Source organism: Neofelis nebulosa, chromosome 4, assembly GCF_028018385.1.
Source record: "Neofelis nebulosa isolate mNeoNeb1 chromosome 4, mNeoNeb1.pri, whole genome shotgun sequence".
Lineage (NCBI taxonomy): Eukaryota > Metazoa > Chordata > Mammalia > Carnivora > Felidae > Neofelis > Neofelis nebulosa.
Genome location: NC_080785.1, coordinates 45,232,289 through 45,253,983, shown reverse-complemented (window position 1 = coordinate 45,253,983; position 21,695 = coordinate 45,232,289). Strand labels below are relative to the sequence as shown.

The window sequence follows — 21,695 nt, the reverse complement described above, 5'->3', positions numbered from 1 at the left end:
ATATATATATATATATATATATATTGATTTTCCACAAAACTGAAGGGAAGTTACCTTATTATGTAGACAAGTATAAAGACATTCTATCTTGAATAACTTATTGACAGATAATTCTTGATGTTATTCTAGGAAGGGGGTTAAAACAAAATCATTCCAAAAGCACTTTACCTGTAATTCTCTCTAAATTTTGTTTTCTGGATCAGTATATTTTTGTATACATTCTTATGTTATTAGTTAAGTGAAAATTACTTGAAGGTAGGATCCTTATCTGATTCACCTTTTTTTTAACCTCACAATATTTAGTACAAAGTCTTGTATCAGTTGGCTCTGAATAAATATTTTTAAAGTAAATAAATGACTGTATGGACTCAAATTTGTATTTTATTTTTTATTTTATTTTTTATTTTTTTTAACGTTTATTTTTGAGAGAGAGAGAGAGACAGAGCATGAACAGGGGAGGGGCAGAGAGAGAGGGAGACACAGAATCTGAAACAGGCTCCAGGCTCTGAGCGGTCAGCACAGAGCCCAACGCAGGGCTCGAACTCATGGACCGTGAGATCATGACCTGAGCCGAAGTCGGACGCTTAACCGACCAAGCCACCCAGGCGCCCCTCAAATTAGTATTTTAGTAAATGGACAAAGACATTTAAAGTTAGGATCAATATAGTGATAAACATGCCATCTTGTAAATAATTACTATTGAACTTTGAGATTTGTGTTGCTGTATTTCTGTGATCATTGTGAAAAATGACACTAACACTGAATCTTGTGCCACTCATTAACTTCAGATAACATTCTAGATACCTTTTCTCCAGACTTCTCCAGAATTGTTTGAAAGAAAACAGAAACCTAGTATATGGACCTTCTTGTAGCTGTTTCAGATTTATTGGTGGCCTTGACTAAGAAAGAAGTAGGTAGTCACAACTTAAAATAGTGAAGCTACTGGGTGGTTTTGAAAAATCCAAACTAATTAAATGGAGGAGACAAAAACAAAGAAAAGGATCCTATACTTCTCACACTTAAATCAGTGGTTTCATGTATTTTTGGACATTTTCTCCTGAGTTTGGTCATTCCTTGTTCTTTGTTCTTTGATATTGTTAAGAACACAGCATCATCAGGGGAGAAGTTGATGCCTTTGTTCACATGTTCTTCTCTTGTCCTAGCTTTGTTAAATTTTCCCCAGATTCCATCAGATACATGGGTACTTAGGGAGTCTATAACCCCATGTGTCTTATGATTCTTTAATAGGGTGGCTGCTTCAGGTATTCTTAATAGTGAGTCCCTGAAATGACTATAATTCAGAGTCATCAGAGTCAAATCTGACCATTGTTATGTTTTCAGGGGACATGGTGTCCTAAGACTAGTCCTACATGTCAGTTTCAGTAGTTTATGCAGGTGCTAAAGCTTTGGTGGGCTCTTCTATAAGTTTGACCCATCCAAACTGGCATAGATCATACTCAGCAAAATTTTATTTAATCATATGCAGATTATTCATTCATTTGAATCCAGAAGCTGATTTAAATTTTGGTTCTGTGAATGTGTTGTGACCATAAATTTTCTGGGAGAAGACTCATATGAGATTTTCAAAGCCCAGTGTAGTAAAAGGAGCCTAAGGTGATATGATAATAGATTGAAAGACACACAATGAAATAGGAAAGAAGTGCTCTGTAGCATAAGTGGTCAAGATTTATTTTTCAATTTTATTATTATTTTTTAGGATAAAAGTAACATTTATTTATAAAAGAACAATAAACAAATACACAAATGTATATACCAATCCATCTAAGTAACTAAGTATATACCAATCCATCTAAGTAATTGCTTAACTAAGTTAAGCAATTGTGGTAGTTTACAATGTGATCTCAGGCTGATCTCTGAAAATACCACTTGTGTTTTTACTGGACACTATGCTAGACATGAATTTTCAACGTAATGTTAGGTAAAGGTTAACAAATTTAATTCTTCTCTGAAACCAACATTCTTTACTTTCTCCCTCCCATCTCCACCCTTTAGAAGGCTCTCATTTTTTTTAATGTTTATTAATTTATTTTGAGAGAGAGAAAGAGAGAGAGTAAGAACAGGGGAGGGGCAGAGAGAGGGAGAGAGAGAATCCCAAGCAGGTTCCATGTTGGGGTAGAGAGCCGGACACAGGGCTGGATGGAACTCATGAACTGTGAGATCATGACCTGAGCCAAAATCAAGAGTCAGACACTTAACCAACTGAGCCACCCAGGTGCCCCACAAGTCTCTCATTTTTGACATGGAACCATATAAAGCTCTGTTCTGTCTTCTTCAAAATCTAGAGAATAAAAGGCAGATAAAAGCGGGGGATAAAAGGCAGGGGGTTAGAGCCCCGCAGTCCTGGATTCTGTCACAACTCTTCCTTTTAACAACTGTGTCATTTGCAGTGAAATACCTCATATCTAGACCATTAGGTGGAAGTTGTAATGCCTGCCTTCATAGGATGATAGTAAGAATTAACCAAAATATATTTGTAAAATTTTCAGCACATTTTCTAGCACATAAGAACTTTTTACTATTGTTGCTCTTGTTGCTACTATTTCTGGGGCTATTTGCAGGAACCAGCCCAGATTAGGTACCTTTTAGAGAGAACTCTTACAAGTAAGAATGATAGGATGGAATTAAGTACATACAATTGCCAAATATGTCTGAAATCTATGAGCATCTGCCAAGGAAAAACCATCTTCTGGGTTTTAACTGATAAGGAAACCAAAACCTAGAGAACTAAAATAATTTTCCCAGAAACAAACAGCTTGTAAGGAAAGGTGTCACAATTCAGCTTAGGTCTTCTGACTTCTAATCCAGTGCATTTTTCATGATCCATGCTGCCTCTTAAATGGAAAGCTTAAGCAAGCATAAGTCATTAGCGAGAGGTGGTATAAGTGAAGGATCCATGATGCATGCTAGGCTAATGGGAAAAGCATTCAGTGGGAAAAGCAGCCTCACAGTCAGGACTTACCTTCTTGGGCCTCCAGTGTCTCCTATCACTAACTTGTCAGCTTTTCTGTGCCTTAAAAAACATGATTTTTATGTATTTGTTTCTAGTTATTCTCAGTAGGATAATTGGTCAAAATGATCTAATCTACCATTGCCAGAGCAACTTTCTTCTGGAAACTTCATTATCAATCTATTTGATTTTCCAGTCTTAATGTTTGTGTTTTGTTTTGTTTTGTAAATTCCTTCTGAATAGTGCTTGTTGATCAGGAGCTTTTCCTGAAGCAAACATTAGTGCTTAGTGAAGGTGGTTGGCTACTTGGGACATCACTGATGTTTTGTTTTGTTTTGTTTTGTTTTGTTTTGTTTTGTTTTGTTTTAAAACTGAACATTGTCTATCTGGGATCAAGTTTTATGGTAATTCATGTAATCTACCGTATATAGCATTGGAATCAGAATGGGAATACCAATCAAATGCAAAACATAAGCTTAAACAAACAATCAGAGTACCTTGGTTTGAAGCAGTCTTGTGCTTTCTGCTTGTATTGCAGCTAAATTCTATGAAGGTTACTTGTCTTCTGTTCATCAAAGAATTTTTAGATTGTCATCCATTAGGAAGCAATGTGCTTCATTTTTCACAAAGCAGTGGTGATAAGCCCAGTATCCTGTTTTACTTTTGTTTGAAATGTGAATTAGACTTTTACAGCTTTTGAATCATGTCAAGGAAGTAGAGAACTCCAAATGTCCAATAAATCACTTCAGATTAAAACTTTAAAAGAATGATATTGGGGAATGTTTCATTTTATTGGTGATGGGTTGAAAATTTAAAGCTGATTTTTTGCAAAGCTTTATTTTACAAAAACTGTTGAATATAATAATGTGAAACTTATTAAGATGCCATAGAGGCCATATAGCTTGGTGTCTTCTTTTTTTTTTTTTTTTTTTTAATTCTTGAAGGTTTGTGTTCATTATTTGGTCATTTTTCCTGTTTTTAAAAATTCCAGTATAGTTAACATTCAGTGTTACATTAGTTTCAGGCATACAATATAGTGTGATTCAGCAATTCTAGACATTGCTCAATGCTCATCACAATAAGTGTGCTCTTAATCCCCTTTTATTTTATTGTGTTTTAGTTTCAAAGAGCTGTTTTACTTTTCAGGGTAAATAGCTCAACATTTTGAGCCCTCTGCATGAGAGAAAGATGCACTGAATATAATCTATTCTTTGGAAATAAACTGAACCCAGATAAATCCTGAAAAATTCTCTCATCTTCCAGAATGTATAATTTACAAGTATAGCACTAAATTTTGTTTGTCCTCAATTTGCAATGACCCTTCCTGTGATTATCTTTAGGGTATCTTGGCTAAGTATGAAACTCTACAATATAGCACAAAGTAATAATGACCATAAGGCTCCATAGAGCAATCATGAATACCAAAGACTGTTCCTTGTGCACCCTTTACATCTTTTCAAGAAGGAATTTACTTCTCTTTGATATAGTTCTTTTTCAGATAAATGAATATGATGTAAAGGTTATCTTACCTTCAAATGTATAATGTAAGACAAGCTATTTCTGAGAGTTTTCTCTCCGCAGCTGAAATCTGGGCTATAGCTGCATAATCTCCATTTGCTCCTTTAGACAGATCTCCTTTTTTTTACATTTTCTCTCTCCCTTAGAACTGACTGTGTGCACATTTGGTGATGGGGTTTTGTGGTATTTCCCCCTATCCTACTATAGTTAAGGATGTGGTAGTGCTTCTATTATAAACATACATTTGCAGAAGTTTGTAATTTGAATAAAAGTTTAAAGATGTTACTTTGAATATTGGACTTCAGTGGTGTGTTTGTATTTTTTGATTTTTTTAAAGTAGGATTGAATATGCATACTTTTTTCATAGTATCTTCCACTTACGATTTCAGAGTGCCTTACCATTCACATAAGATTGGGATGGCAAATAGTGTTATTCCTGTTTTATGGTGACCTCAGATGTAGCCCACAGAGATTAAGTGATTATCCTAAGGTCTTACAGAGAAGGGGAAGTTGAGGTGAAGGAGGTGAAGTCGGAACCTAGAAACCTAGAGGCAGCTGTCTTCAACCCAATTGTTTTAATACACAGGTGGTAGGAGAATACTCTTCTGGTTTAATTTTTTCTTTGGTTACTTTGGTTGATACCCTAGGAAATTAACTTTACAAATGTGGTCAAACTTTCTGCTTCTCACTATTTCTCATAAACCGCTTGCTTGTGTTGGTGTTTAGGCACAGTGACCAGGGCAGACTAGCAGAGCAGTTAGAGCAGAAGTTGGAAATTCAGCAGTGGCTGCCTGCTCTCTGGATAGCAAAAAGTGTAGCTCAGTTGACTGTCTTCAGTCAGGAGGAGGAACAGAGAAGAGAAGCCAAGGCCTTGAATTTGCAAAGCTGACTCATAGAAATGAGGCATCATCTGGTACAGAGAGGCACCTGGAACCAGCATGGGGTATAGCAGCCTCAACACAGGCAGGTGAAACATGAAAACTGGGCACTGGGAAACCACGTTGGCGGATGGTGCAGCAGACAACTTGGCATTAGAGAAGTCAGACAGCAGGGCCACACCTGTTGGGTCCAGTTCCGTGGAGGGCATTTGGCAGGGGTAAGGCAGCCCGGTCCATGAAGGAGTAACTTTGCAAGCAGGCTCCCAATGTAGGGGCTCAGGTAGAAAGGGCTAAGACAGAAATGAAGTTACCACATGGGGTTGAGCCTAGTCCTTGGGAACAAAGGAAAACCTGAATTATCAATATTAGACTAGATAAAGTAAGCACCAAAAACCTGGTAAATAAATTAATTTCTAATACCGACATGGATTATAAAGAAGATAAAACAGAGTAACATGTGCATTTAAATTTATTTATTGACACATTATTTATTCACACATTAATTAGTTTAACTTCCCACCTGCTATTGTTTTGTAAAAACCACACATGGGATTTGAGAAGTAAAATCAAATCAGTTCTTACTAAAGAGCACATGCTTAGCAGTTTCTCCCCTTCTAGATAGCTTTTAGCACAATTTTCCCAAAGTTAGGATTTTCTTTCACTCTCACAGTTAGAAGAGGGAAAATATTAGTACAATTGATACTCAACTGTAAAGGATAAAGAGTAGGTATGTGCATGGTGTCTGTGTGTGTGTGTGTTTAGGCGTTAAGACTGAATATTGGACTTGTCAATTTAAGAGCTATAAATAAAAGTGGTGGATTCAAACACCAAAAATATGGTTAAAATAGCTTACCTTTAAGGTACTTCTCACACTGGCAGATTATGCATTTCCACATAGTCCTGGTTCACATTTCCTGAGGTAAGTATGCTACATGTTTGGTCGTTGAATTATCACTGTATTTTTATTTAATAAAACTCTCATTTCAAAGGCTCTTCATTTTTGTCATAAACTTTCCTTTTATTATCATATTTGAGTTTATGTAGCAATATAGTCCTTCCAAATAATAATCTTATATTTTAGTAGCAATCCTTCTAAAAAGTATTGGCATCGTGCCTCATTATATTAAAGAAATAGCCATGCCAAATACCTAAACATGACATGGTTTTTGACTTGATCTGAAAGTTGGCAGTAAGAAAGAAAATTCGTAGTACCTCCATGTTAACTAAATGCCATATCTACTTAAATGATCTAATATGCTACTGTAAGTTACGTATGAAAATAGTAGTTTGCTTAAACAAATAGTCTATAAAATGGTAGGAACTGTTTCAGTGCTGAAATGACCACAGAGCACACAAATGCCAAATTATATGCAAAAGATCTTTCCTTCTTATACTCCAGAGGTCTTTGTCAATGGCTCTGAAAGAACTTGAAAATATGTCCTCTCAGATGACATCTGGTTTACTATTTTGTCTTAATTCGCCTTTTCCCATTATCATTGAAATACAAATTCCATTTTAGATATTTGTCTAGATTTTGGTAGTTGTATAGAGATGCCTTTGTGGTAACTACTGGTTCATTATTTAGTGGTTTGGAGTAGGAAGCTGTTTTTACAGTCTTTGACATCTCTTGAAAGGATATTCAAGATGAGTGTAAAGTAATTAATTTGTATCCTAATTTGCCTAGCGGTGTCTATAATGGGTCAGTAAAGTAAAATACCTTGATTTCGGCAATTAGTGGGGAGTTCTTCAGTGGACATGTATAGAGTCTGCCCTTAGGTCTAAAGAACCAACTGCACAAGCCTAGAAGGAAGACGTGTGGCAAGTATGAAAAAGGTCTAGAGTTTAGTTTTCTGGTCACTCATTGTGAATCAAGAGTTGATACAGTTGCCAAGAGAGCAGAGACAACCAGAGGCCAGGCTGGCAGGGAGAATTGCCTGTAAATGGGAAGGATGGCTATTTCCTAACCTGGACTCCCATCCTTAGCCTGGTGTCTTGGGGTCAGTTTAGGGTTCTCTAGTTAGCTGTATAAATTTTTTAAGTGTTTAAAATTGGAGCTCATTCAAAGACAAGTGGTCAGGATGGAGAGAAAACTTGAAACCATGTTTATATTAGGAAGAGCTGGAGGAACTGAGGCTGTTTATTCTGGAGGCGAGGGTACAGAACTGCTGTCTTCACAGATATAAAGGGCTGTCATGTAGAAGAGAGGTTAGATTTATTGTGCATGGCTCTGGAGGGTAGACTAAGGGCCAATGGGGCAGATTTTGGCTCGGTATGAGAATAGTTTTCTGCTGGTTACACATGTCCCTGGAAGTAGTGAACTGCCTCCAAAAGTTGTAATTTTGGACTGGGTGAAGACAACCATGCCTAGACAGATGGTTGCTATTGTATATGGGGTCCTAGGAAAATCCCACAAGACTGGACTAAAGATCTCCAAAGTCCTCCCAGCTCTAATATCCTAGTTCTCTATCTTACCATGTCTCTCTCTGTCTAGCTATTTCTTTTTTTTTTTTTTTTTAACGTTTATTTATTTTTGAGACAGAGAGAGACAGAGCATGAATGGGGGAAGGTCAGAGAGAGGGAGACACAGAATCTGAAACAGGCTCCAGGCTCTGAGCTGTCAGCACAGAGCCCGACGGAGGGCTTGAACTCACTGACCGCGAGATCATGACCTGAGCCGAAGTCGGCAGTTTAACCGACTGAGCCACCCAGGCACCCCTTTATTTCTTGATCACCCTCTGTTTATTAAACATAGTGCTAGGGGTATGGAGAATGCCAGGCACTCTGGTGGGGAAACCAAATACACAGCCAGCCACCACAGCACAGGGTAAGGAGTAACCTAATCCAATTTGCGTATTTGAAAGACAGCTCTAGCCAATAAGGTTGAGGATGGAGCAATGCAAATAGTAGATCTCTGTGGCTGGGTGGGGGGCGGGGAGGGAAGTGGGGAGGGCGAGGAAGGTGGAAGGAGGTGGGGGGGAGTTTTCTTTCTGAGTCTCAGGTTTCTCACCTCTTATATAAGGGGCTTGGACTATTCTGTAGCATTCTATGTGAATAAATTCACTCAATGTCTTTCTCTGTATTTTCATTTTGATTGTCAGGCCTGTGGAGCTCTAGGTTTTGCCAACCTCTGGGTATAAATGGAGTCATATTGGCAATAATACCCAGATTTAACTCGTGCTTTCATATTCCCACTCGTGCTGTTTAGGACCTACAGACCTCTATAAAAGTTGTACCTGGCTGTCTCTAGGACCCCCCAGGGGTGCCCAATGGGAGCTTATAGCCGACCCCTCCTGCTTTCTTGCCTGGTTGTTATCTGAACCCACCTGAGGGTGGTTCCTCCTCATGCCAGTTCTGCCAGTGCTGGTACCCTCTATGATCACGAAGAGGTCCCTGCCCAACACTGTTATTCCTAGAATTACAGCCTTCATGGTGCTAAGGGGACACTGCACTTCTTGAGGTTTTCATTGTAGCACAGCCATATGGTCCCAGCAGAAGTGGGGTAAATGTCCCACTTTCTCACTTTCTGTCACTTTCTGTCACCTGGGCAGTGAAGTGGGACTAGACAGGCTTGTGTCTCACAAAATCTCCCTTGAAATAAACTCTTCTGGTTTCTGCCTACAACCCCAAGGCTGTGGGACCAATAGCTGTGAGAGACGCCAGGATTTTCTCTACATTCCAGTTTCCCCCAAGATATTCAGAGGACCTCCCTGTCCTGGCCAGTACTCCTTCAGCAGAAAGATAAGGCAAAATGAACTATAATCCTGGCAGCTTCAGGATCCAGGTCATCAATCATACCTATACCTGGGATTATTATTATTGTTATTTATTTATGTCTGGCACAGGGCTAAATGCTTTTCATATAGCATCTCATTTAATCACCCCAGCCTTTGGAGCTGCAGACTAATATTAGTATCCTCATTTGTAGATAAGGATGTGACTAAGAGGAATTAAGTAACTTGCTCCTGATCAAACAGCTGTTAGAGCTAGAATTCAAAACCAGACTGGTATGAAATATTCCAGAAACCAGACTCTCAACAGGTCCCTAACACTCGGACGTAAACACTCAATTTTCTAACTTGATGAACAGTAAGTGCCTACTTTGCTCATTTGTCATCTTTGCCTAAATTCAAAATCGGCTCTTGTATCTAGGGCTGGGAAGAAACAGTGGATGCTGCCATTTCCCACCTCTTGAAGACTTGCCTCTCAAAGAGTTCAAAGGAGCAGGCTTTGAACCTCAGCAGCCAGCTGAACATACCCAAAGACACAAGCCGACTAAAGAAACATATAACCTTGCTCTGTGATAGATTAGCCAAAGGTGGACGACTCTGCTTAAGTACGGATGCGGCAGCCCCACAGACCATGGTCATGCCAGGTAAGAGCTTCATCCATGCTCCCTAAACACAACTACTTTACTCAAATTAAAGGAATGTGCCTGAGGTTGTATTTGGGGTTTACATTTCATATTAAAGTGATGATAGCCAAGAAAATTGCTTTCACATTTCCCCTCAGATATCCCAGGGTAACCACTTGGATAAATATTCCTGGGGTATTTGCTTGCTAGACATTTCTAGAATGGTATGTCTTTTTTCTTCCCTCTGTTTTTAAATATATGAGCCATTTTGTTTTGCTTCTAACCAATAAAAAGTGGATTAGCGAAAAAAACTATTTTTAAGGAAAAGTTTTACTAAATGTGGTCTCGCGATACCATATTTCATAAATGTAAATAGCATAATACAAGCACTTAATGTAATCCAGATGAGTCCTATCCCTTCTGGTGTTTGCTTGGATTGTGGTCATCAGAATAAAGGGGAAGAGACAAAGAAAAAGACTGGGATCAGGAGATGTGAACAGGCTCCAGAGTCATGGCACCTATAAGCCAAGGTAGAGAGAGACACAGCTTGCCCCACCAGGAGCAAAGTGATGGCCGTGGTCATCCAGGTCAGCTCTTCCCATGGTCAGAGGGTCTAAGCAATCAATGGTGGTGTACTTGTGTCCCTCATAGGCAGCAGCTCCCACGTCCTGCTTCCCTCATGGTGTCTGTCTTTATGGCAACAACAAAGGACTTCAAGTATATAAATGAATTAAATGCAGTAGCTGTAGTATCTATTTCCTTCTAAAGCAAGCGCCCTAGTATCAGAGAGAAGTGGTGTGGTTTTCTCTTCTTCCTTCTTTCAAGTATTATGTGCTCCTTCCCACCCCCATGCTGATGCCCTTCCTCTTGCTTCCTTTTTCCCTCAATCAGCATTCCTAGAAGTAAAAAGGAACGCAAACGAAAACCTAAAAAGATAAACATAGAGACAGCATAGCATAATCTAATAAGCACAGACTCTGGAGGCAGACAGACCAGTGTTTGGGTCCTGCCTTTATCCTTTACTACTTATATGACCCTGGATATGTTAGTTAACTTTCCAGAGTCTTAGTTTCTTCCTTGGAAAGGGGTGTAATAATGCCTCCCTTGTCACCGGGGCCTTAGATGTTTGTCAAGTGCCTAGCACGATGCCTGGAATAGAGACACGCTCAAAAAATAAAGCTATAATTATTACCATTGTAATATTTAATTATTACCTGTTTTTTTAAGTTTTATTTATTTAAGTAATTTCTACACCCAACATGGGGCTCAAACTCACAACCTGAACATCAGGAGTTGCATGCTCCAATGGAGCCAGCCAGGTGCCCCTTAATTATTACCATTGTGATATATGTGTAATTCAGCCTGTAAATTTGGGGGTGGGAAAATAGCTCATTTGGGGTCATGGGTTTCTATATTCTATGATTTGAAATATTTGAAAAAAAAATTTTAATGTTTATTTTATTTTTGAGAGAGAGACAGAGCATGAGCAGGGGAGAGGCAGAGAGAGAGGGAGACACAGAATCTAAAGCAGGCTCCAGGCTCTGAGCTGTCAGCACAGAGCCCCGTGCAGGGCTCAAACCCACCAACCATGAGATCGTGACCTGAGCCAAAGTCAGATGCTTAACCGATGAGCCACCCAGATGCCCCTGATTTGAAATATTTTTTACCTTAGTTACGCATGGACAGAACCTAACTTTTATTCCAAAAGAATATTTTTAATATGACATTTCAGAATAGAAATGTCTTTCCACCTAGAAACAGTTCTAATACAGTTTATCTTAATCTAGGCCCTCTCCATCTTGCCCTTGTTAACATCATCCTAACTAGTTCTTTGGCCTCTACTCATCTGTCTTCTGTCCACTATTACAGATTTATTTTCATAAGAAATAAATATTTAGGTTTAATGAGATAGTAAATGAAAAACATTTACTATGACCAGCACTCAGTACATGGCTTTCTCTCCTTCCTTGCTGATTGGAAAAACAAAGGAGGCTTGAGGGAGCGGGACAAATATGTGAAAGAGAAAACTGAAGAAAGAGATGGGATCAGCCCCCGATTGGCTGGCACATCTATAGAAGCCTCAGCAGCCCTGCCTTCTGTTCCCCACCTTCCTGCCTCCCTGTCTGAGCCTCTTTAGAAACAGCCATTAGGACGCCAGTGACAATGCTGTTAGCAAAGACCTGCACGCCTGGAGAGAACACATGCTCCCTTAGTCACATTTGTTGATTATGGAACTTTAGTCATTTGTTTAAATAACTAGGTGTAGAAACAGCTTGAGAGCTGTGTCCATATAAGCCCTTGATGCAAAATTTTTGAATGTGTGGAGGTAAGGGGCAGAGGAAAGGAGGAGGAGAAGGGAGGGAGGGAGAAATGAAGAAACGCAGGAAGATGGAGAATGTATTTGTTCACAAAGCAGGCTCCTGTAAGCCAGGTCTATGCCTCTCATGCCTAGTCTAGCCAAGTTCAGTCCACTGGGGAGGGTTTGGCTTTCTGCTGTGCTGTACTGTCATTGTCTTCATTGCTTCTGCTTGCACATGACCCAGTTCTTTACTCTGGTTGAGTGACTCTCTATCCCCACTGGCTTTGATCCAGTCATGGTAGTGAGTTTTGAAAAATTGTTAAATCAGTGTTCTTTGTTATTAACATGCTCCATTATTACCTATAATACCTTTCCTCCCTAGAACTCAAATTTTTCACACACTTCTTTCTGTCCTTAGCACATTTCTCAGGTGGAAAAAACATGTAGGATTATTGCTTTTTATAAACAGAAAATGAAGTTAGGAAAAGCTAAATATCTGATCAGAGTTACATGGTGACCAGAAGGATTAAGTCTAGAATCTAATCTAGCCTACTGTGCTTCCCTCTAGACATTACTCAGACCGTAATGGTACAAATACATTTCTAGCCCAAGCTTTCTCCTGTGTAAGCTGTTCTTGATCTGCCCTTCTTTTCACTTAAATTAGTCCAGCACTGTTGGGGGGTGGGGGGGAAGAGGGCAGAAATAGTTTCACACAGTGTCTTTTCTTTGCTGTGAAGAATATGTTAAAGATTTGTCTTCGCTTGTGGTTTATTTTTATCATCTCCGTAGGTGATATGATACCATTATCACAGAGATAATAAGAAATACTGTGTTATTTTCTGCTTCAAGCCAGTAATTATGCAATTTACAGTGTTAGTTTAGTTAATAATAATTGGTTTCAGAATACATGAAGGTAAAGTGACATATTAGAAAGGAGTGAGTTTCTGAACACAAAAGCGTGGGACCATTTTTCACAGACCTGATCTTTTTTTTAAAAGCTGGGCAGGAGTGCTTGCTTCAGCAGCACATATACTAAAAGCTGGGCAGGAACTCAGAAATCATCTGGTTCACCTCCCTCACTTAACAGCTGAGGTAACCGAGGCCTAGGAAGATGAAGCGATTTAGTGGTTGGTATTAAAAGGCAGGAGTGTGTGTAATTTTACCATGTTCCTTATTAAATTGCAGATGGATAAACATCTCAGAATAAAAAACCCTTGGTCTTTTCTAGCCTCATGACTTTATGAGCCCGGCACCTTGGATGTGCCCTTTCTTTGCTCCAGTAAAGGCCATGATGACAACATCCTCCCTGGCATCCAGAGTTTGAAAATCTTTCCCACTGGGAATTACCTTGTGGACTTTTTGCCTCACATTTCTTCTGTTTGCCTTTATCAACCTTCAGATTCTCCATCAAGATTTAGCCTATCCCTTTCTGGGTGAATGATTTTTTAAAAATTATTATTATTTAAAAAATTTTTATTGTAGAACCATCAAACTTCCATGCCTCCTGCCTATAGCTCTGGTATTCACATTTTTTTCTGATGGGGAATATTGCACTTCCATTAAATGTCTTCTTTCTAATCTCAGTTGTGTGCATCCCCTTAGAGAAAGAGTCACAGAGGACCAGGGCAGTGTTTTAAAAAATCTGAATGTGAATGCCTGTAAGTGGCCTAGCTGGCTTCTTATACTTGTTTGTTATCTGCTTGTCCCTGCAGGTGCTTGAAGCTGAGAGATTTGCCTTAGATTGCCAGAGGCTTCCTTTTATGACCTCACTGTCTAGTTTGACATTTCAGGGGCTCTAATTATAGCTAAGACTTGACTCCCTTAAGCACATTTATGCAGAACTTAATGCACATGTGGGTGGGCCTAACTTACGGTATTTGCAGGCAAATCATTTTAACCTCATGAATGCTGGAGCTTTGTATCATTTCTGTATGGGTTTTTAACCTTCATGTGTCTAGGTGATGCTTTGCCCCCCAAGAGGTGGAATGAGTTACTGATGACCCATCAGCTGGAAGCTTGGAGAGCAAATGGTGTGGGCCCCACAGCAGGTCAGGTAGAGTAAGCTGGGCAAGAAAAAAGGCTTAAGGGCCATCCAGCCTGGTCAAGTGCCTCAGGGGAATATTCTCTTAACGTGATCAAATGAGTCAGACATTGCAATGGGCCATAGCTTCAGCTGTATTTGGTTTGGCACTTTCGGATTCCTGGACCTCAAGGAAGCTGATTTGGGGTAGGGGGAGAAAACAGTTTTATAAATAAGATGAGCCTTTTCTCAGGTATGGGTCAGAAAACATACTTTGAAATGTGGTATGGACCACCACAAAATTGGTCTCTTGTACGTCTTTACTCTGTTAAGTGGGTAGAAGAAAACGGAGAATAAAAATTTGAATAAGGTGTCTATTCTATCCTTTGGGGAAATATATTTAAAACTCCCACTTTTTAGTATTTTAAACTTGAGTTAATGACCTTTTTGCCTTAAGGGTTTGATGTTATTTCAAGGCTTTTTCCAAATGACCCATTTCAGTAGTATTTTAAGTTAACTTTCTGAGGTCTCACTTTAATGCTTGGTAAGACATTTGGTGTTTACTTTCATATTGTCAGTGTGATTTAGCTGTTGGTTTTACACTTTATTTGAACTTTTATAAGTTTGAAGTTTTTCATTTAAGAAATTTAGACAAATTCAATATAGGAAAGGCTTCTGGAAAAGTCACTAAATGGCTTCTGAATCTATTTGTTCGTTTTTTTTGTTTTTTTTTTTTCATTAAAAGGAGTGAGTTCCAAAATGGTAGAATACAGTTGACCCTTGAACAACACAGGTTTGAACTGCATAGGTCTATGTTAACATGGAATTTTATATATATACATATATATACAGTACAGTGCTGGTAATGTATTTTCTCTTCCTTATGATTTTTTTAAGGCTTGTTTTCATTTATTTTGAGAGAGATAGTGGGCAGGGGAAGGGCAGAGAGAGAGGGAGACAGAATCCCAAGCAGACTCCGTACCCTCAGCACAGAGCCCAATGCATGGCTTGAACTCAAAAACTGTGAGATCATGACCTGACCCCAAATCAAGAGTTGGACACTTAATGGACTACACCATCCAGGCGCCCCTCCTTATGGTTTTCTTAATAACATTTTCTTTTCCCCAGCTCAGTTTGTTATAAGAATACAGTGTATAATCTATACAGCATACAAAATGTGTGCTAGTCAGCTGTTTATGTTTTTGGTAAGGCTTCCAGTCAACCATAGGCTGTTAGTAAGTGTTTGGGGAGTCAAGAGTTATGTGTGGATTTTCAGCTGCACAGGGTTCAACCCTCCCAGCCCCTGCATCGATCAAGGGTCAACTGTGCAACTGTGAAGTACTCTCTTCAAGAGTACATGAGCTAGCTTGGCCCTTTATCAGTTAAGTTGTATAATACAGGAAAAGCTTGTTAGCTTCTTGATTTTTTCAACTATAAATAGGAATAATAATGGTACTTTACCGGAGTTTTTAGCCAAATTAAATATGGCAGTACTTGAAAGATGCTTAGTAAGTGCCTGACACAGCAAATTCTCACTAAATGTGAACTTCTATTAATAATAATTATGAATACTGATGTAAAATCTAAAAGGCACTTGTGAGGACAGAAGAATTCTAGAGTTAGAAGAGAAAAATGTGAGACCAGATAGGAAATTTTAAAAAAGAAGAGTGTAAAATTTGCCTTTTTTGAGTATTTATTATAAAGTAACAGTAAATGGCAGTGTTGCGGTTATAACATGAGAGCTTGATACACCAAATAGAACATTCAAAATTGATTAAAGTATGAAAGGTTTGAGACTAATTGGTATCAGAAAAAGACTACCTGAAACTGGAACCAATATTTTACTCTTTTTATTGGGGAAAATAAACAAGGTTTAATTGAAAAATAAGTAAAATTAAAATTTACAGTAAGTTTATTTGTATTTGTATTTTATTTGTCTTTATCATGTATTTGCCAAAACTTATGTTCATGCCTACAATTATGTGCTAATTCTTAAAAACAGCAATGAAAGAATTTTGTTGGGTTTTTCTTTTTGCTTGTTTGTGGCATGTTGGTAAACACGTTTGACCTTAGGATCACCTTTACAAAGAGGGTTTGTTTGTTTGTGAGCAGCAGAGGGAGAGGGAGAGAGAGAATCTTTTTTATTTTTATTTTTTTTATTTTCAAATATCCATTTTCTTTTTTTTTTTTTTTTGAAATTTATTGTCAAATTGGTTTCCATACAGGGAGAGAGAGAATCTTAAGCAGGCTCCACACCCACTATGTGGTTCCATGATGAGGGGCTCCATCTCACAACCATGAGACCATGATCTGAGCTGAAATCAGGAGTCGAATGCTCCAACTGACAGAGCCACCCAGGAGCCCCAAAGAGGCTTCCTTTTTAGGAAAAAATATCCCAAAGCATCATCCATTTCCTGGGGGGATGGGGGGGTGGGGAGGGGTCTTTCTTAATTGCTTGATATGCAAATCACTTTCTCCAGAAACATCTATCCTGTCATCTTCTGGTCAATTTTCTTCTCTTGATTAACTGGAATGATTGCCAGATTTTCACTGGTCACTGCCTTGTGTCTCTAATTACATTTTAGCTGTTTTAAATCTTGCATCATTTGCAAGAGTTACAATTTCCCTCTGCAGCCTATTCATGCTGATTTTGCAATAATTTCCAACAGTTGGTGAGAGATGAACCCATGTAAAAGGTGATAGCAGGCGGGATTCATCTAGTGTTAAATGTGGAAAGATATTTGAGGAGAGACTAATTTTATAAGTGGTCTCTTAGTTTTTGAGTGAATATCTTTGTGTTATACTTTTGCTTTTCTGTGACTACTTGGGATCATTAGAACTTCTGTAAGGAATAGAATTCACCTCCCTGTCTGCCAATTAAATATATAAGAATTTAGAATGTACTAATCTGAACTCAGACCTCATGTGCTAATATGGCATTTCAAAGTGGTGGAGAGAGGGCAAGATGAATTTAAAAATGGTGCTGGGACGTGGCCAACCATTTGGAGAAAAAAAATAGATTGCTTAGTCTATACCATGTGCTATAATACATTTCAGATAGTTAAGAGGTTTAAATGTAAAAAAATGAAATCATAAAACACAGAAGGAAATAAAGGCAGATACCTTGATATGCAGGCAGGATAGGTCTTTCTAAGTAAGTCAGCAAAGGCAGAAAACGAAAGATTGAGCTTCAGCTATATACTTCTCAAAATGTGGTTCAGAAACATATAAACCAAGGTATGTATTAATAGTAATTACTTTGGGTGGTGGAGTTACAGGTACTAAGTGTCATTCTTCTCTTTCTTTTCCATATATTGTATACATTTTCCTACAAAATATATATATAACTCATAAGAAGGGACCATGATAGAAAGCAACCGGATAATTGTATCAGAAATGGTGGTAAAGAAAAAACAAGGACTAACTTCATAAATTGGGAAAATTAATGTGTTTTTTTTATTCCCCAAAGGAAATAAGTTGTTCAAAGGCAATGACCATATATTTATGCGGTTATTTGTATTTCTGGTATGAGAAATGAACCCAAGTCCCAGCACTCCTTATATAAATGTATGCAGCTAGTTCATGGACTCTGTCTCCATCCTATCTCCTTTCCTGCAACTCCTCTCTGAAAGTAAGCCAAATTATGCCTATTCTTGATCTCTGAGTAATATTTTCACTCTTTCATGAGTGACTTCATAGTTGCTAAATCTGGTGAACACTTTGCCTATAACTCATTTGGCTACTCTGTACCCTTTTACACTGAGACCATTTTGTCGTAACATTTTCGTTCCTTGGCTTTTCTTTCACTATTGGAAACTGCCCCTGTCCCCTTAAGGCCTGTATTTTCCAGTCTGCTTTGTGGCTTCCTGTTGCTTTTTCTGGCTCTTGACTATTGGTGTTCTGTCTTCATGCTCTCCTGGACAGTCTTATCCAACTACTCCTTGGATTCTATGATTTCTACGTTTGGACCTTTCTGTCTGGCCTCTCTTCCAGGATTCACATGTCTCCATCAATACCCCACAGTCCTCTCCACCTGCACATGGCTGAACTCACTTGAACTCCCCTCCTTCTGCATGTCTCATCTCAGTAGATGATGTTACTCAATGTCTAGGCCAGGGGCCTCAAAACAGCTTTGACTCTGTTGCCTTTACTGCCCATGTTCAGTCAGTCACCAAAACGTGATGGTGGCACGTCCTAAATATATCTCCTTTTACTGTCCACACTGCTATTACCTTACTTAATGTCCCTGTGTCCTATTTAGGATCTTAAAATGACCTACCAGTAGTCTTCTTGTACTAACATTCCTTCATTCTTTTTAGTACTACCATAAAAAGCAAACATATTGTGATTATTCATAGCAGCATGATAGCCCAAAAATGGAAGCAATCCAAATATTTATCAGTTGATAAATAGATAAAAAATATGGCATATCCATATAGTGGAATAGTCTTCAGCAATATAAAGAACTACAACATGAATGAACCTTGAAAACATTATGCTAAGTGAAAGAAACCCAGTTCAAAAGACTGCATATTATATACTATATGATTCCAATCATATAAAATGTCCAAAACTGGTAAATTCATAGAGGCAGAAAGCATACTAGCAGCTCTGTGGATGTTCTAAAAACCGCTGAATATATATTTTAAAAATGTGAATTATATATGTGAATTATATTGTCATAAAATTGTTAAAAGTAACTCATATCTTTAATACACAGATAAAACATGTTTTGTAGAAATTTAGGGGATAATAAGATTAAAAATCACTAATAATCCAACCACCCTGAAATAGATATAAACTCTGCTATATATAAATTTATGTATGTGTATATACATAGATGTATTCTATGTGTGTGTCTGTGTATACATATCCTTCCAATCTTTTTTCTTTGCATATATGTATTTTGTTCATAAAATTGGGTCATACTACACCTATTGCTTTATAACCTACTCAAAACTTTCATTATATCATTATTGCATTATTAAATACAATATATTATTTTAATACCTACATAATTAATCAGTTCCCTTTTGTCAAGTATGTAATTTTTGATTTTAGGATGATAAATAATTATATGTAAATATTTTTGTAGCTAAATCTGTGTGCATCTCTAATGAATTTATAGTTTTCCATGAATATGAGTTTCTTTGCAAAAATAAGGATCTGGGTATGTTACCTACCTCCTTGAAAATATTCTACAGCACTCTTTTACCTATCACATTAAGTCAAAAGTCATAAGCCTGAAATACAGCATTCTTTATGAAATAGACCAACATTATCCTCCTAGCTGTTATCTCCTGCACTTTTATCCTCAAAATCCTTTACTGATACTGCATCAAATACACTATGCTTTGCAGGCTTGTAGTTTTTCTTGGCTTAGAGAGTCTGTCTTTGGATGGTGGTAAAATTACCACTAACTTCTGAAGACCCAGCTGAAATGATGTTCTACAAAGCATTCCCTAGTCTTCCTGGCACTTCTGTTTTCTATGCTCCTTGGTCTCTGGGCATATGGCTACTATAGTGCTTATCATATGGTACCATGGTTTAATATTTTTACTTCATCCCTCACTCCTGTATTAGTTTGTTGAGGCCGCCATAACAAAACACCATGGGCTGGGTGGCCTCAACAACAGAAATGTATTTTCTCATAGTTCTGGAGATTGCAAGTCCAAGATCAAGGTGCTGGCAGGTTTGGTATCTCCTGACTTCTTTCTCTTTGGCTTGTAGATGGCCACCTTTTATCTGTGTCCTCACATGGCCTTTTTCTCTGTATGTGTAAATTCTTGGTGGCTCTTGCTCCTCTTGTAAGCACACCAGTCCTTTTGGATAAGGGCCCCACCCTTATGACCTCATTCAACTTTAATTACTTCTTTAAAGGCCCAATCTTCAAATACAGCCATATGGGGGGTTAGTGCTTCAATCTGTGAATTCTGGGGAGGTCACAGTTCAGTCCATAACACTCCCCGATAGGAGGGAAACATGCACGGAAGGCTCAGTATGTTATTCTTCTTTGTGACCTCAGCACCCCACTTATGCCTGGCACATTTATACTTATATAGTTGATGTCCACTATATATTTTTTAAACTTCTTATTTCGAAATAATATAAAATACCTATAATATTTTGAATAGTGGACTCATAGGAAGATGTAGAAATACTGCCTAGAATTCCATGTTCCCTTCATTCAGCTTTCCCTAATAGTGACATTTTATAGAACTGTAGTACAGTATCAAAAACAGAAAATTGACATTGGTTTACTTTACATTTTTAGAATGAATCAGTGGAGCTTTTTATAAAGCGGATAAGTCTTGAAGTAGGTATAAGTTGTGGACTTTTAAAAAGGGTGGTGGCAGATATTATATAGAGAGAGTTAGTGAGGCAAGAAGATGTGGGTCTGTAAGTAAACTGGTGAGTTTCAGATTAGAAATTCAGTTGGGTAGATCGGTAAAACACTAATTGATATAAGAACTTGAAAAGCTAGATAAAAGAGATCACACATAATGGAGATGGTAATGGGAGCTATTATAGGTTCATAAGCTATATGAAGTACTAATATGACAGTGGTGTGCAGGATAGGGGAAGTATGACAAACACAGAAGGATACAGATAGTATATCACAGTTTTTAGTTGCCATTGATAGAAATGATTAAGTTGGCAAGTGCATTTTCTTATGGATAATGTGCTTCATTTCAAATATGCTTGAGATGCATCCTTGAAGGGATATGTGTCAACAGCTGGATGTGAGGAATTCTAGCTTCAGGGAAAGATGGAGGCCTGCAAAGTAGATTTTAGTATCCTGAGCTTAGAGCTCATCATTAAAGCTTTGCAATTGGATGAAACCAAGGGTGTGCACAGGGAGGGAAAGACTGGATTTGGGATTTAGCTGCAGAATCACAAATCTGGGAAAAGAAGCCGTTCTGTGGGGAGGAGTGAATTTTAAGCAATTCCAGAAGTGATGCCAATACTCTCAAGAATAGAAGAAGCTCAAGCAAAGATTCTTCCATAATTGGAAGGTACAAGACAGAAGAAGAAGTTTGTATTTCTTTTCTTGTCCTTCTGTTCAAAAACTATGTTCAGAGGTGTTTGAAGGTCAGGAGGTGGTGGCAAGATGAGAGTGCTAAAATGCAACATTCTTGTTAAATGGGAAACTTTGAAGAGGCAGAGGAATAATCTAGAATAAGGTAGACTGAATAGAGTTAGTATTTGAGAAGAAATAAGAACCTAGATATAACTTGGGAATATGTGGAGATTAAAAAAAAAGAAAAGTTTAATAAAGCCCAGATGCTGAGTAAAGTTTTTTAATGTTCTGTGAGAGAGCAGGAAGGGGTGAATGATGAGACAGTGAGTTAAAATGATTTGCAAGAGCCAGTCTGGGAAGGAGAAGTCAGCCATTTAGTAATTATGCAGATACTTGTTTGGAGCCATAATTTTTTCACTTGAAATATTGAGATAACACCTCCTTGTTTTGAAACATCAAAACCTTTCAAAATCGTTTTGAACATCAAACTGTATTGTATAAGGAAAGAAAAGATTCAGTTTTTAGTAGGATGCTCCTTCTTATCCATTGTAATAGGGAGTCCATAATGGGATGAATGGAAATTTAGTGCAAGAATATTTGAATCCAGGATTAGAGTTGTATTTGACAGGAGAAGCAATTA

General features: G+C 38.1%; 1 protein-coding gene across 8 annotated transcripts in view; it reads left to right on the top strand.

Moving 5' to 3' along the window:
• The window catches only part of BBS9 (Bardet-Biedl syndrome 9), a 458,930-nt gene that overhangs the window by 387,432 nt on the left and 49,803 nt on the right, over positions 1-21,695 (top strand). For all 8 annotated transcript variants that reach the window (XM_058724629.1, XM_058724625.1, XM_058724627.1 and 5 more), the window contains one exon: positions 9,514-9,736. In XM_058724629.1, the coding sequence (XP_058580612.1) occupies positions 9,514-9,736 (223 nt within the window). The remainder of the gene's footprint in view (positions 1-9,513; positions 9,737-21,695) is intronic.